At 44.7% G+C, this 15505-nt stretch overlaps 1 protein-coding gene across 7 annotated transcripts in view; it reads left to right on the top strand.

Moving 5' to 3' along the window:
- The window catches only part of CRTC1 (CREB regulated transcription coactivator 1), a 41780-nt gene extending 27465 nt beyond the window's left edge, over window positions 1–14315 (top strand). For 3 of the 7 annotated variants that reach the window (XM_065652353.1, XM_065652346.1, XM_065652347.1), the window contains 6 exons: window positions 332–465; window positions 1030–1281; window positions 3282–3383; window positions 7768–7854; window positions 8665–8845; window positions 9636–14315. In XM_065652353.1, coding sequence (XP_065508425.1) covers window positions 332–465; window positions 1030–1281; window positions 3282–3383; window positions 7768–7854; window positions 8665–8845; window positions 9636–9847 — 968 coding nt within the window. In that variant the 3' untranslated portion in view covers window positions 9848–14315. The remainder of the gene's footprint in view (window positions 1–331; window positions 466–1029; window positions 1282–3281; window positions 3384–7767; window positions 7855–8664; window positions 8846–9635) is intronic. The other 4 variants (XM_065652351.1, XM_065652348.1, XM_065652349.1 and 1 more) reach the window with 3 other exon arrangements.
- The last annotated feature ends 1190 nt before the right edge of the window (window positions 14316–15505 follow it).

The following is a 15505-nucleotide window of genomic DNA, read 5'->3' as shown; positions in this document are numbered from 1 at the left end:
TTCCAGGTCCGATGCGCATTAGAGCGGTACCAGTGGTTTCAGTGAACCCCTGAAACTTCTCTGCCTGTCTCAACGTCCAGTCAGTATCTGTGCATGAACCTGAACAACAGTGACTGGTTTTTATCTGGGATAAACCACAGGGATCTTCCTCTCATCCCGGCGCTCTTCGGCGTGACAAAATTAATTGCAGATTAGTTTCAGCTTGATTGGCCGAGGCGCATTCAGCACTTTGCATTGAGTGGTTGTCCGCATAATGCCGTTCGTTTCTCATCGGTTAGGTAATTACCTCCGTACAAGCATCACTAAAGGATTTCTCTTGTTCCCTCGGCAGGGATGACGCCGGCAGCGCCGTCGCAGCAGCACCGCCCGCCGGCCGTCAGCCCGCTCTCCCTGAGCGCCGACTCCAGACGGACACAGTCACAGCAGATGTCTCCTACGCTCTCCCCTCTGTCACCAATTACTCAGGTAAGAACTTACTTGGAGAATCACATTTTTTAAGTCATGGAGGAATTGTTTTACTCCACCTAAGGACAAGCTGGCTGTAACTTCATCTCTCTTGTTCTGTAGTTTTCTTCTTTAAATGTGTTCATTAATTCAGAGCTTTAAGAAAAGAGTTTGTAGAGGGGACAGATTTTACTTTCACTTTTCTAGAACCGTAATAAAAAACCGTCTATTTGGGATACTTTTCTGTAACAGTATTGTCTCAAAGTTAATTGTGAAATTTGAAGATGTCTCTAATTCGTGAGAGCAGCTCAATTAGTTTTATAAATTGATTTGATAAGTGTGACTCCCTGACTGCCTGGGCTGTCAGTCCTGACCTGCACGTTCAGCTGGGCTTTTCGAGTATTTGTTTATTGTACACTGGAGGTGATATTAAGTCTTTTAAGACATGTTCTTGACTGCTTCTGAACTTCTAGGTAACATTTTTTAAATGCATTAGGAGATTGACTGTGCGGAGTTCACCTGATGTGCTTGAAAATGAAGGGAACGTCCCTGCCAGCGTGGGTGATTCTGATTCTTCTTTTTAAGGCCGTGGCTATGGATGCGTTGTCTCTGGAGCAGCAGCTTCCCCCGTATCCGTTTTTTACCCAGACAACTTCCCAGCAACAGCAGCAGACCCAGGTGGCGAGTACCCTGCCGCAGAACACTCCTTTAATGCAGAGCTCCGGTTTGCAGCGAGGAACGCAGCTCCCCCCGCTCTCCGTCACGGTACCGTCCACCATCCCGCAGTCCCCTCCGGGCAGCCAGACCCAGCCCTCCATGGGAATCGACATCAACTCGGTAAGCGAGAAGAGTTTTCCTTTGGAAAACCTGGAACGTATGGCATGGTGTGGGAGATCAGCCCTTGTCATAAGTAGAATTTTAGGCAGAGCCTGAAGTAGACTTAAAATGGTTTGGGTTGAATCCACATTTAAACGTTTTACAGAGGAAAGCTTGGTTTTAGTGTGCGCTTAGAGTGGCCGTATTTTCATAAAGTGGTCCTTTATGACTCCTGTGGTTTATTAGACCAGCTGAAGTATATCAGCATTGATTTCATACCTTGCTGCTGCCATTGGATTGATACATTTTCAGGCACGTTGTGTGTTACGCAATGTGTTATAGGCTGGAGGAGGTAACAGAGCTTTGACAAAGAAACCGGCTAACAAGCATTTTCCAAAAACTGGAGAGAACCAGGTATTTTCTATACTTTCTATATTTAGAACCCTCTCATTTTAAGGGATTTTAGGGCATACATTATTATCCTAAAAAATTGGATTTGTGGCTGCCTCCAGATGCCCAGCAGAAATGGAATGTGTACACACATACAGCAATGAATTCCAGACAGATTTCTTGCTTGTTTTAGGAGCTCTGTTACAAAATGGCGTGTGCGTCTCTACATACGAAAATCCGGAATGCAGAGCAAGGTCAGGATTTCAGGCCAGCGAGGGAAGAGTTTCCCAGCTTGTGTAGGATCTTGGTTGGGAAAGGAACTGGTTTGAGAATGAGAAGAAATCGTTGTCTATTGATGCAGCACTTGATTGCGGATGAAATTTTTAACAGTTGATGCTGATAAATCAGCGCTGCTTGAAAGAAGCTGCTTCCCTTTCAGGATTGGAAGGGGAAGAGGAAGGACAAATGGAAAGGATACCGACCCACTCAAAATGGGTCTGAATGTTTGAATTCTAATATGTAGTTACCAGTACAGATGATTCTGATTTTCATTCTTTGCTTTCTGTGTTGCTTTCCCCATCCTAAACTTCTTTATAACCTTAACTTTTAGGGTGCTGTGCTTATCTTTTAAAGCAACTGAAAGACTCATAAATAAATTTAAAGCTAGTTTACCAAAAAGCCATTTAGGCTGCATTACAGTCTCACTGACAACATTTATGCAGTTTTTGTGAAGCAATATTGAAACTCATTTTGCTGCAATTTGGATGTCTGCTTAACGTGCGTAAGTAACAATGCATAGCAAAAAGATTTAAGACCTATTTTCTTGAGGTTTAGAGAATTTGGAGTCAGAAAGCATTGGTAGGACAGCATTCTCCCACACTGCAAAGCTGTCTGATTAAATTACTCCGTTTCTTAGAACTCCTGGATTGCAGGTTTCCCTCAATCCTCTGTTAGTTTCTAAAGGAATAATGAGAAGAGTTGCACTTACTGTTTATGTTAATTAGTGCAACACTCTGTTTAAATGCCATTAAGATTAATTTGTTCAAATCCAGGGTTCTTTATGGCTAAAAAAAGGTAAATCTTTGAAACCGTGTTCTCAGGACGTCTGAGAACAATGGAAATATAATTAATATAAACCTGCAAAACGTAGTGTGAGTTCTCAGACACTGTCAGTTCTGTGTCCTGGGGTCAGATGCAGCTTTGAGCAGGATTCGAGTCTGCTCGGTTTTACGCCTCAATTGCGATAATATACCCAGGCCGTTCCAGACCCGGCACAGGAACACGAGGAGGATTTCCAGAGCCACATTAAGAATGCACGGGTATGGCAGCTGATTCAGAGAATAAATTACATTATTTTTGAGTTATCCCCCGTTTTCAATACTACTTTTCCCCACATCGTTGGCTGACCAGATTTTTTGGTTTTTTTAATTGAACATAAATGCGACCAGTGAGCAAATATTTAAGTGGTTTTGCTTGTACAACAGCACAGCCGTTCAGTCAGGCAAGACCATATCTTCCCACATAACCAAGAATTGCCAAAGAGGATGATATCTCCCAGCTTCCTCGAGAAGTTGATGATTTTTCCGACCTTCCATCGATGCCATGGTCTTTAACTCTGTGTTGTTCTGTAGGCGTCACTCCAGCAGTACCGCAGTAATGCTGGCTCCCCAGCCAACCAGTCTCCCACCTCTCCTGTCTCCAATCAAGGCTTCTCTCCCGGCAGCTCCCCTCAAGTAAGGGCCTCTGTGCTTCCCAGGCCTCGCTTCTCGTGTTCGTTTGTAGTCGAGTCTCCATCACTGACCCATAGTTGTCTCCCCGTAACTGTGTGTGCCTCATGCGTTACCGATGTCTCATCCTGTTTGCAGTTTTCATGCGGTGCCAGAGTTTTTCAATAGCTGGTGAATTGCCTTTTTATTGAGCAAAGCTGCTATTTGAACACTGTTAAAACGCAGAGATTTTTGGGGTATACCGTGCACAGAACCTGCGGGTGGACCCCTTTAATTAGCAACATCACGGAGGAGCTGACAGTTGAGGGAGAGAGACGCAAACTCAAGTGTCTCCTGCAGCAGGATAACTCCTGTGGTACTAAATACCCCTTGTGTGGCTAAAATCATTTAATCAGGACTTTTTTTTTTACACTTTGAAAGAAAACACTGGAGAAAATGCTCATAACATTAGAGTTGTATCTTGTGGCTTGCAAGTGCTGGGTTAGTAAACGCGCTTTCTTGCATGCTGGCTGATTTTTCCTTCTTGCGTATGTATATCCTTGTACATCCGCACGTCCTACATGCAACTGTGTGCAATTCTACGTAAGGGGAATTTTTATCTGCCAGCAGCAAGCCCGTTAAAACCCAGGCAGCCTTTGGGGTTGCCCCTAATGTGAGGGAGCGAGCGCATTTTCCGTACAGAAATAACCTGCTGCTCAAATATCTCCGTATGGCTGCTCTTTTCCGAAATCCCACCTGGAGAAGCGCAAGGAGTTTCTCAGAGGGCATCACCACAAAGTCTGAAAATACATTTTCTGTTTCATCGTTGAACGTTGAAGGCTGTAAGGAGAATCCTATCTAAATAAGTGGTTCCAAAGCAGAAGCTTCGTCTCTCCTTCCATTAGCCAGAGCCAGGTTGCTGGTAAGCTCAGTACTAGATCCGAGTGGCAGGACTGTCTGGATTTTCTTAACCCTTGCTTAATTGCTTCTTAACTTCTCCCTCCGTTCCGCTCCTGCCGGTTCTGCTGTGTCCTGTGTGTGGCTCAAAGAAAAAAAACCAATTGATTCCTCCCAGCTGCCAGGCAGAGCAAACTGCTGCCAGTCTTGCTGCGCATTCTCAGGTCCCATTCTCAGCTGGGCAGCACATCCAGTTTTCATTTTTGCGTTGATTTTCTTTCCCCCTTGACTTCTCTTCCTTGGTTTTGTCCCCAGGCTTGTCGCCACTGCTCAGTACTGGGGTGCAGCAAACACTCCCCAGTGCAGCACACACTTGAATATACATTTTTTTTAAATAATTTTTTTCTCCTGGGCCTGTTTTATCCTGTAAACTCTTGCTTAGGTTTTGCTATTTTCAAGTGGGACGCCATAACTCTGTGTGCAAGGAAGAGGGTCTATTAATATGCCTTGCTTTAGTGTTCGCCTCTTAAAAATACCCACATAAATCTTTATTTTTGCTAAATTAAAAACGAGACGGCTTTCCTGCCTCCAGCAGTGAAGTGAAACATAGTAGTGGTGGTTGCAAATACTAAAAGTGGAGAGAATCAACGGAGGAAGAAAACACAGTTCAGAAGAAAAAAATTGGGGTTGGTTGTGATTATGGGGGCAGCTCCCAAATAGCAGGATCTACTAGATCAGTTCCAACAGCAGAATGTGATTCTCCAATTTCTGTGCCAATCTGCCTGTTGTGGAACAGTCTGGCACTGGCTGACGAGCGGAAGAAGGTCGTTGTGACCGGGTAGGCGTCCTCCACTCGCTCCTGTTGCTCTGATTAATTTTAGGTGAAATCACTCGCCAGCGCATCAGTGCAATGAGTGACTCGCTCTAAACCCAGAAATCTGCCGCTTGATTTTTATCCCGCACACGGTTCATTCACCACAAGTTATTTTTTCATCTTTTCACATCTCCGGCTCTCTTTGCTCCCGTGTTTGAGATGTGGTTATCGAAGGCGTTCCTGCTCGGACACGGATTGAAAAGCTCTGCCGTAGTTTTCGCTTGCTGTTTGCATGGCTTTTCATCCACAGCGCTTTGTTTATTCCTACTGCGCTTTTCTCCTCTAACACCTGCCATACTGTTCCAATTAGATAGAAATCTACTTGGTTTTTTTTTTTAGTCGAATGGCTGTGTACTGCATAATATGGTATGTATTTTTAGATTAATAATTTAAGCCAGGGGTTTTGTGGTTTGGGTGTGTGTTTTTTTCTTGCAGTCACCACATCATTAACCCAAGAAGATGTACTGTTGACAAAACAGACCTCGTCTAGTGTTTCTGGAGGAGACGGTGTTAGCAAGATGTTTTTCACAGAGTTGTCAATAAATTATTCTAGGACTCCGAAGTGTTGAAGTAATGACATTCCCAGTTGATTTCCTTTGGGAGCTTCAGTGCTTACAGATGTAATAACCGGGATGCTTCAGAGCTGGGGAATAAATATGGGCTTGTATGTTTTGTTAGGAGTTATTAACATAGAACCGCACAAATAGATTTTGGTCTCCTGTTGATTATTTTTAAGGTTGACTGAACTTTTTAGGATGGGATCGATGCTTAGAGGAATACACAGATTTTAGGGTTTGCCGCTACTGCTGAAAAGCTCCTGGAAAAACGAAATGTCAGAAGTTAAAGGAAAAAAACCACCTTGGTTTTCTTTGGAGCTTTCGAATCACAATTGCATTTCTAGTGCCGGTACGAACTGGATTTGATTCACGTCGAGCATCAGGAATTAGAAAACCATCCCCCAGCTCTGGGGCTGTGCCAGCCGCTTCAGATGGGATGGGTTTTCCGTGATAGAGTTAAGCTGGGCTGGTCCTGATCCGCGTGCTTGAGTTGGCTCCACCTTTTCCCTTCCTCTTAAAGAAAAAAAATTAACACTTGGAGCAGGTTGAATAATGTGGAGTTTGAGTAGCTGATCAAAATGTGACTGGGCAGCAAGTCAGGTATCAGTGGTTTAAGAAAAAACGTGGAGTTTTTATGTAAGTAGCGCTTTGCTTTTTCTCTTGTCGGGAGTAATGTGGCTCTTGGGAGCTCCCTTGTAGCCCCAATTCATGCGAGGGACACAGCAGGTGCCTGAGTTTTGGGGACCAGATGATTAATTAGAAGGCCAGTTCAAATTACACTGGTTTCCATTTGCACCTGCTTCTGAGGAGAGCATCGAGCATGGTCTTAAGCTGCAAAGATCACAGCATCATTTTATGATGTCTTTACTGTTCTGTGGTCATGGCTGTGACAGGTCATAAATGCCTGGAAAAGTGAATCAAAACCTTATTTTTGTCCATAAAACACTGTTCTTGGCTCAGGCTCTATTTAATCAGCCTTGAGGATCAGGCTTCATTTACTTAAACCATTTCTCACGGGGAAGTTACTGGTACGATCGTCTCCGAGCACGATTTGGAGCCGGTTTTCTCCCACCTTCCCAACCCTGCCAGTACTGACCATTCTGGCTGAATGGGAAGGTTTTTGTTCACTTTAAAAAGGATATATTGCTTTAGGAAGAATATATTTTTGCTTTTTTCCTGATCGTCCCCTCTCATGGAGGTTGTGGGCAATTCAGGTTTTTTTAGACAAGATTTCCATTCTTTTTCTTGCATGCAACCTGCAAAGAGGCTGCACCGAGATGTTCCCCTGATAACAGAGGGAGAATGTTTAAAATGGGACGTTTGCTGAAGTTCTGATGTTCACTCTTGTGGACGTCCCGTGTTTTCTGAGTGTCTTAATCTCTGGCTGCGTTTAGCGCTTGTACCTGTGGTGTCTGGTGTGACTCTTCTGCTATTTCTTAGGCTGAATTCCATATACTGTTAGGTTTTTAAAGGAGAAAATTTGTAGCCTTCCTCTTTTAATGCGGAGACAAAACAGCTGGAAAATCCTATGTGAGGTATTGAAGTATTTTCCAGGATGGATACAAACCCTCCGTGCCAATTGTCTTTTGCAGACACCATCTGTTGTAGGTGTTCTCTTTGTCACTAGGTGTTTATTTTTTGTTTCAGCTGGAGTATCAGAATTTGGGATAGTTTTAAATAAGAAACGATCTCGCTGTGCGGGGTTTATCTTTCACCAAAAAAAAAAAAAAATCACAAAAAAGCCGAAGTTGCAGATTGATTTTATTTCTCGTGTTCTGTAGCGCACTCGTCTGTTTTCATAAATCCGAAGTTTTATATGTTGTGTGTCCTCTGTGAGGAAGTTTGTTGGGTTGACCTGACCGTATTTTTGTGCTTAAAAGGCAGCGTCACGCGGAAGGGTTTGTGTCTTGGAGGGAAATACCAAATGTTTAATGAATTTGCTGCTGGTTAGTGGTTGTTAACAATGAAGGGCGCTGCTAATTAACGTGGAGAAGAATCGGTCGGAAGGCTGGAGTCACTCACACGCCGTGGGTACGTCTGTTTGTGAGATTTTTGCACCATAAAGACTCTGTTTTGTTTTCAGCATTCTTCCATTCTGGGGAGTGTATTTGGTGACTCCTATTATGATCAGCAGATGACAGCTAGGCAGGCTAATGCCCTATCCCACCAGGTGAGCAAATTCATCTCGGATTTTCAGCTATATTTCGGCCACTTTCAGCTTAAAATAAATATAGATCGACTTCTGATTATTTTATGTAAGATCACATTTTGTCCATGTAGTTTTACTTCTGTTATTTTGAGTTTGTGATACTCAGGATTTCATTTTCTTCTGGTTTTTTGTTTGTTTTTTTCCCCCCCCTCTTCCATCCCCTTCCCCCCCCTTGGCCATTGTAGCAAGTGTTTTTTAAAGGTGTTCTGCCAAGTTTATCGGATTAAAAATAATGAAAGGAAATTTTAAAATCCCTGCATCTCTGGCCATAGTTGCATTTGGGGAGGACTCACTCATAGGTGGTAACAATATTTACTCCTGAATTTGGCAAACAACTCGTGCACAGTACCCAAATGGAGCAAGCAGACCCAGGCCTTCGTGCATTGATTCATTCACCTGCGAAACATGCTCTGGTAGGAGGAAAAAATGAGATGGTTTTGGAGAGGCAGATCCCTGGAGTTAGCAGCATGAATTACGGGGGTTTTTTGTTTTGTTTTAAACCTACTTTTTCTTTTCTTCTTTACGATATCAACAGCAATAATTTTATTTTTGCATCCACCCTCTCCTCGTTCTCCCGCACTCTGAATTTGGCAGTAAACTCTTCTGGAAAGTTACGTGAAAATAGACCATATTTTGATCGACAAAACCTAAAGATGAATTTGTTTGCCTGTCTCTTTCAACGCAACTTCCCGTCCTTGAGCTTTGTAAGTTGTTTCGCCGTGTTTCCTGATGGTCAGAAGTAACGTAATTCCTTTGTGCCTTGGTCTCCAGCTCGAACAGTTTAACATGATCGAAAACGCCATTAGTTCCAACAGCCTGTACAGCCCGTGTTCCACCCTCAACTACTCGCAGGCCGCGATGATGGGACTGACCGGCAGCCACGGCAGCTTGCAGGACTCGCAGCAGCTCAACTACTCCAGCCATGGAAACATCCCCAACATCATTCTTACAGGTAAGAAGACAACTCAAACCCACAAGTATTAATATTGTATTAATATAATAGTAGTATATTATATTAACATCATAATACAGCCATCGTGGTGTCGGCGTTTCTCTTCGTTTTGCAATGACTCGCTTCGAGATGGAAAGGAAAACGGGATTGTTGCCTTTGAAGGTTTTGTTTAAATGCGTAAATGTTGGTGTTACCCATCTGGTGGCTCCTGGTTTCATCCCAGCGAAGTGTTAGAGCTGCAGCGCTAATTGTCTTACAAACCTTCCCCGTCTCTGAATTCACTGGATCCTCTGCCACGGTGAGATTCCAACTCCTTCCCGTGCCGCTCCGGCCGCGTTTGCCAACAAAGGATTGTTTTTAGTGTCACATATGGTGGCGAATCTGGTCACGGTTGGACGTTTGGAAACAATTTCTGCACTGACAAAACAGGAGTTGGGTCCATGTTTTAGCTGAGGGCTCTTGCTGATTACAGTCGCATAAATCAAGGTTATTGCTTCTAAACCTGAGGGGGAGAAAAGAGACCAAAGTGGCACCACTTTGTGGCCCCCAAATATATATATATATATATGTTTTAGGCCATTGTGATGGTTTTGGGGTGCTTTGACAAATCTGTAATTCATCCGGCTGGAAACGAGGGGAGATGCTTCTCACCTGAACTTAGTTCAAGAAGTCCAAGCCTTAGTCCAAGAAGTTATTCCAGAATTTTTGCAAGCTGTTTGATGACGCGTTTGCTTGGCAAATGCATGTTTGTCACGTCCTACCGACACCTTTCTCTTCCTCTTCCCTGCAGTGACGGGAGAATCTCCTCCCAGCTTATCAAAAGAACTGACCAGCTCTTTGGCAGGGGTGGGAGACGTCAGCTTCGACGCGGATTCCCAGTTCCCCCTGGATGAACTCAAAATTGACCCTTTAACCTTGGATGGACTCCACATGCTGAACGACCCCGACATGGTCCTCACCGACCCCGCCACAGAGGACACGTTCAGGATGGACCGGCTGTGAGGGACGCAGGGGAGCCCGACTCGAGAGCCGCACCGGGCCGGCGGTGCCGGAGCGGGAGCTGCCGAGAGCAGCAGCTCCATCCTGCACGACGTGTCCCATGAGTAACGCTTGTCGTTCTGAGCTTGCCGTGCTGCAGACCCCCCACTCCCCGGATTTCACCCCTTTTTCCACTCGTTGCCATGAATGAGTAAGGAGTTTCCATCGGCCTTTTCCTCTCCAGAGCCCCCTCCCACCAAAGCTCCAGCGTTAAGTTGTTAATTTATCCTTTGCACTAGAAAAAGGGGTTTTTTTCGGGTAGGAGAGGAAGGTTCAGAGCCGAGGGTAGAGAGATTCGAACGCACCAAATCGTTGGCTGCTGTTTGAGCCAGGGAGGGGGAAACACCGACCGCGTCCCCCCCGTCCCCTCCGCGCTGCCGCCCTCGGGGGGTTCGACTCTGCTTTGTGCCGGCTGCTTTTCGAGTAAAACGCTTCTTCCTTTCTCGCTGTGCCACCTTCGGCTTCCGTTTCGGTTTCCTCCGCTCTCGTCCCGCACCCGCTTGCCTCTTCTCGTGCCCTGAGCAAACTCGCCCGCTTGGCAATGCCAGGGAGCAGCCCAAAAAAGGCAACTGTAAACACTAGTTACAAAGCTTTGTTTTGTTTTTTTAATATATATGTAATAGATATATTTATAAATATATGTATACATATATATATAGCATTTCTGAGCACACAAAAAAGTACTATAATTCATTACTTGATTAGCACGGAGGAAGGATCAGAACATTTTAAAGCAGCTAAAATAATATAGGAGACTTAACTTGCAGAGCGAATTGCTGATTTTACTGTGCGAGAGATTCCTGGGCAGCAGGAAGGGCATTTCCACAGCAAAGCCTGGCTCAAGTATGATGAGTATTTTTTATTTTTTATTCTTATTCATTACCTGGCTCAAATATGGTGACTTTTTTATTTTTTATTCTTATTCATTACTTATTCTGTTACCATTATTTATAATTTTTTTTTTTTTAATTTAAGTATTTGGGTATTAGGACAGTAGCTAAACTACATACAGCCAATTGAAGCACTCTACATAATACTTGTACAGTACATCTTTTTTGTGTTTTTATTCCAGAAATTTATTATATATATTATATATATATAGGTATTTTTAACTAACTGGAATTTTAAGCAGGTGTTGAGCAGAAGTGAGGAAGCCCAAGGCAGGTTGAGATGTTTTCCTTTTATATGGTCAAAACAGGGCGGCAGGAACTTAAAATTCCTTCGTTCACCCTGGGGAAAAACCAGTGGTGACCAGTTCAGTGTCCTGGAGCAGGTGGAGATTCTGGTAAAGTTACAACAGACTATTTGTTTAGTCCTTGTTCGTATTCTGTGCTGCAGTAGAAGGGGCTGGTGAATCACATTGATCTATAACAGATTTTAAAAAAAGGAAAAAAAAGAAAAACCAAACCAGCCATTGACTCTGAATCGGCGATGATCCCCAGATCTTTGCGCTTGGGGCTCTCACCATGTTTAAAAAATGCATTTAAAGATTTATGGGGAGCCCGACAGGTTGATGGGAATCGCCGGGGGCACCGTTCAAACCTCGGCTCCGTGACAGAACCTGTAAATACAGGACCCTTCTCTTCAGCAGAAGTTACGAATTAACATTCCTTGAAGTCTTATTAACAAATTAACAATGACATTGCGCCCAACGCCCCGAGATGAGCAAATACCCACCAGCGGAAAGCGTTTCCATGCAGTCGGGGCTGAACATCCACATCCATTTTTGTTAAATACGGCCTCGATAAAAGAGCCGTTTTAGTTTTCATTTCAAGATAAGTTGCGGCTTCTCAATTTTTAATTTTTTTAAAAATTTTTTTGCCCCCCCTCTGCCCTGGTGGTTCCACATCTGCTCTTCCCACTTGCATTTTGCTTTTTGTCCAAACCCCCGTCCGTTCTTTCTCAGCTGTCATGACTTTCAAGCAAAAAAAAAAAATCCACCCCCCTTGTCACTTCTCCCCGTCCCGTCCCCTCGAGTGGGATTTTCTGGGCTGTTTTCAGCCGGCGCTAACGAAGGAGCCCTTAATGAGTTATATTAGGTTTCTGTGTGCTTCCAGAAATGGGCGCGACGCCGCCCCGAGATCCGCCAAACGCTGCTGAGCAGAATCGTCGTCGGGATCTCTCTAATCTGGCTGTGTGTTTGCTCATGTTTGTGCCATTAGTTGAACCATTTGCACTAAAAAAAAATGCTTTTTTTTTTTAACTTTAGACCTCGCTTCCCTCTGTCTTTTTTTTGTTCCTCCCCACGCGATTGAAAGTTTCTCCCGCATCTTCGTTGCAAATGTTTTTCGTCGGGATTTAAGCCCAGTAGTACGTGTTAACTCCCGGTGTCTGCTTGTTTCAGATTGCTTTTTCGATTTAAGGAGGAGAAAATTTTTTTAAAAAAGGTAGCTCCGAACAGGAGGATACCCCCAAAAAAAGGAGGAATTCGGGCACAGGTGACTCGGAGTCCTTTGTTTTGAACCAGCCGCAGGTAGAGCGTGAGTCGAAAACGCTTCTCGCAGTTCGTGTCGTTCCTCGGTGGGGTTTTGTCCGTCGCTCTCTCGCTCTGGTGACTCCTCTGCATGTAAATTCCTGTTGCGATCTATTTTTTTAAAACCAGAGTCACTTCAGAGCGAAGCGTCCGCGGAGGAGCCGCGATTCCTCCGGGGAGCCCTCGCTAAATTGCTACCTTCTCATTTTTTTTAAACGACACGTGTATATAAGAGATCTTGTTTATCAGACTTGTAAGTAGACATTTAAAATGGCCTTAATTTAAAAAAAAAAACAAAACAAAACAAAAAAACCATGTCTGGATGCAACTGTCAAAATTAGGGACCATCTAGTGGAGAGAAAATCCGGGTTTTTGTTCCTTTTGTGTGGGGCAAACGGAGAAAAGGTGCTTTGGGAGTGGGAAAGAGGATGGTGATGTCATCGCGGGAGGATGGTGATGTCATCGCGGGATGCTGGTGATGTCATCGCGGGAAGCCGGTGACGCCGTGTGGGACAAGATGTCGTTTCATCTCGTACGCCCCAGTCGCGGGCAGGAAAAAAAAAGCTGCTTTTAGTCCCGACCCTTTGAGAGCCGGAGCGGTTGTTGCGGCAGTGCCTGGAGGAGCTGCCCCCAAAACTCACGGTTTGTAACGTCTGGAGCCACAAAGCTGATTTCGAAAGCAAACCCAAATCTCTTGGGTTGTCAAATAGAAACGTAGAGCGTTTTCAGAGCAAGTAATTTGATTTTATCGGAAAATCAGTGCCGTTTTCATGGCAAATTGTAGGTAAGGGTGAGCGGCTGCCCCTTCCTGGCCAGGGATGGCCGAGAGCAGTGCAAACAAAAATAATTCTTTGTAACTTCTTTGGTTAAATGATGTTCAAACTGTCTGGCGTCTCAAAGGGTTCCTGTCCAAACATACCTGCTGAGTGCCCCCTACCCCCCCCTACAATGTGTTTTTATATATAAATATATCTATATATATTAAAAAGTTCCCGAGCTAGACTGTTGCATTTGCCAATACAACGGGGAAAATAATAGGAATAAACCTTCGGTGTATGAAATACTGTGATTTTTCAGAAGCAAACCACGACTCGTGCTGTCGGCGGGGGCGGCTCCGCGCTGTACATAGTGTCCTGCACCCCGGGCTGTGCTGCATGTCCACGCCCCCAGCTCCACAAACACAACTGCGGGGCTTTCCCTTGATATACATCCATTTTTTTCTTAATTCGAAGAGGGGAAAAAGGTTTCCAGAAAGAAGCTGCAAATTAATGGAAGAAATCGTTAATGATTTGTACGTTTTCTAACCTTCTTTTCAATTTAATTCTATTTTCTTTCCTTAACGAACGTGCCTGACAACCAACTCCTGCGACAAGAACACTCGTGGATGAGGAAGAAGAGCTGCCCCGAGTTTGTATAAAAGCCGCGTCTGCTGATTACGGAATCCTTTGACTCCCCTCAAAACAAGAAGGTCTTGTTTATCAAAGCTTGGATTTCTGTAGAAAAAAGTAATTAAGGCTTGAGATCCGTCCCTTAACGAGCACCGTCTTGGAAACCCCCTGTGTGTGTGGGGGGAGCGGAGAAGCCCCCAGACCCTTTAGGTCACTGCGTGCGCCCCAAAAATCGTTTATTCCTCCGACAAACGGCCCCCCTGTCACTGTGACGGCAATGTGAAAGCGCAGGCAGCCTTTGTTACGTGTGTCCGTTCTTTTTAAAAAAAAGAAAAAAAGCAAAAAAAAAAAAAAAAAAGAGATAAAACATTTGTAGTGTTCCTGTTCTTTGTATTTTTAGTTGCGTATTATTTATACAGCGCAGTGTGGGCATGGATTGCATGTCGGTTTTCTACGCGGGCACCATGACGACATTCTAACTCTGTATTATAAATCATTTTTACCTTTTTAAACAGAACCATTGTGTGGGATTTCTATACTGCGAAACAAAACACTACATTACGTACTTCTATTCATTTGTGTTATTTATTTTATTATTTCGGGGGGCGGGGGGGGGGGGGGTGGGTTTAACCGTGGTGTATATTGCCTTATGTGGGCTTGACCAATTTTATCAAAATAAAGGCCTGAAGGGGTAAAATAATGTTTACTGTTTTCTTCAGTAAGTTGGCTGCAGGATAAACGCTGTAGTGAAGGGATCGGGACGGAGGAAAACGCGGCCGCGTGATGCGGTACCGACACGGGCAGCTCGTCGGAAACATGATTTGGGTCTTAACGGGACGATTTGAGGTCAGTGATTGCGTCGCGAGAACCAGGGGCCGCGTCCGGCCCCCTCAGACACACCGTGTCCCCATTTCTGGGCAGGAAACTCAGAACGGGGTTTGTTTTTTGGTTTTTTTTTTTTTTTTGGACCAGTCATGAAAATTCTCACCCGACCTAAACCCCAACGATTCTGGGGTTGTAGCGTTGCTGGAAACAAGCGGCGTGGGTGATTGGGTTTGGTTTGGTTTGGTTTTTTTGAGGAAGATCCTGCTGCTCTTGACGTGTTGCAGGTTTTCTGTTTCTGAAATACAGGGATTTCTGAAGGTCATGGGTAACACGACCAAAGAGAAAAGAGCAGGACCAGCGACCTGCACCCCTTTTTTCGGGTTAATTCAGGGGAATCGGCCCCGCTCTGGTTGTCCCCGGTAGCTCGAGCTCCCTCCTGCGGGTCTGGTTTTGGTGCAGACACGGATCCTTTGAGCCCAGCGGATCTCTTGGCTCTCGCTGTGTTTTTTGGGGAGCAGCGTCGCGGTGCCGCCCTTTGCAGGCAGGGAAGTTTTGGGCTGAATTCTGGAGAAATTGGCGCCGCCGCAGCAGCTTTTCCTACTCGTTTCTGTCTCCGTGTAACCACCTTAACCTGCTGGATCCTTCAGGTTGTGTGTGTCGTAACTAAATAGGCAGGTAAACACCCAAATAATGTCCGTTTTGTTTTCTTGTGGTTCTTTTTACTTTAAATTTTAAGTAGCTACAAGAGAATAAAGTCAATTCCACAGGTTGAATTTTCTGCTGGCTGGAGAATCACAGGGGTTAACGTTGGAATCGCTGACTCCAGAGTGAGCAGCGGCTTTTAGGGACCCGTCACCACGATCTCTGTTTTCCAAGGTGCTTCGCTTGCTGTCGGTGTTTCTGTCACCGCAACGACGATAGGATGGAAATGGAGAT

This window comes from Caloenas nicobarica, chromosome 27 (genome assembly GCF_036013445.1).
Source record: "Caloenas nicobarica isolate bCalNic1 chromosome 27, bCalNic1.hap1, whole genome shotgun sequence".
NCBI lineage: Eukaryota > Metazoa > Chordata > Aves > Columbiformes > Columbidae > Caloenas > Caloenas nicobarica.
The sequence above is the reverse complement of the archived record's forward strand: the minus strand, read 5'-3'. Positions and strand labels throughout refer to the sequence as shown.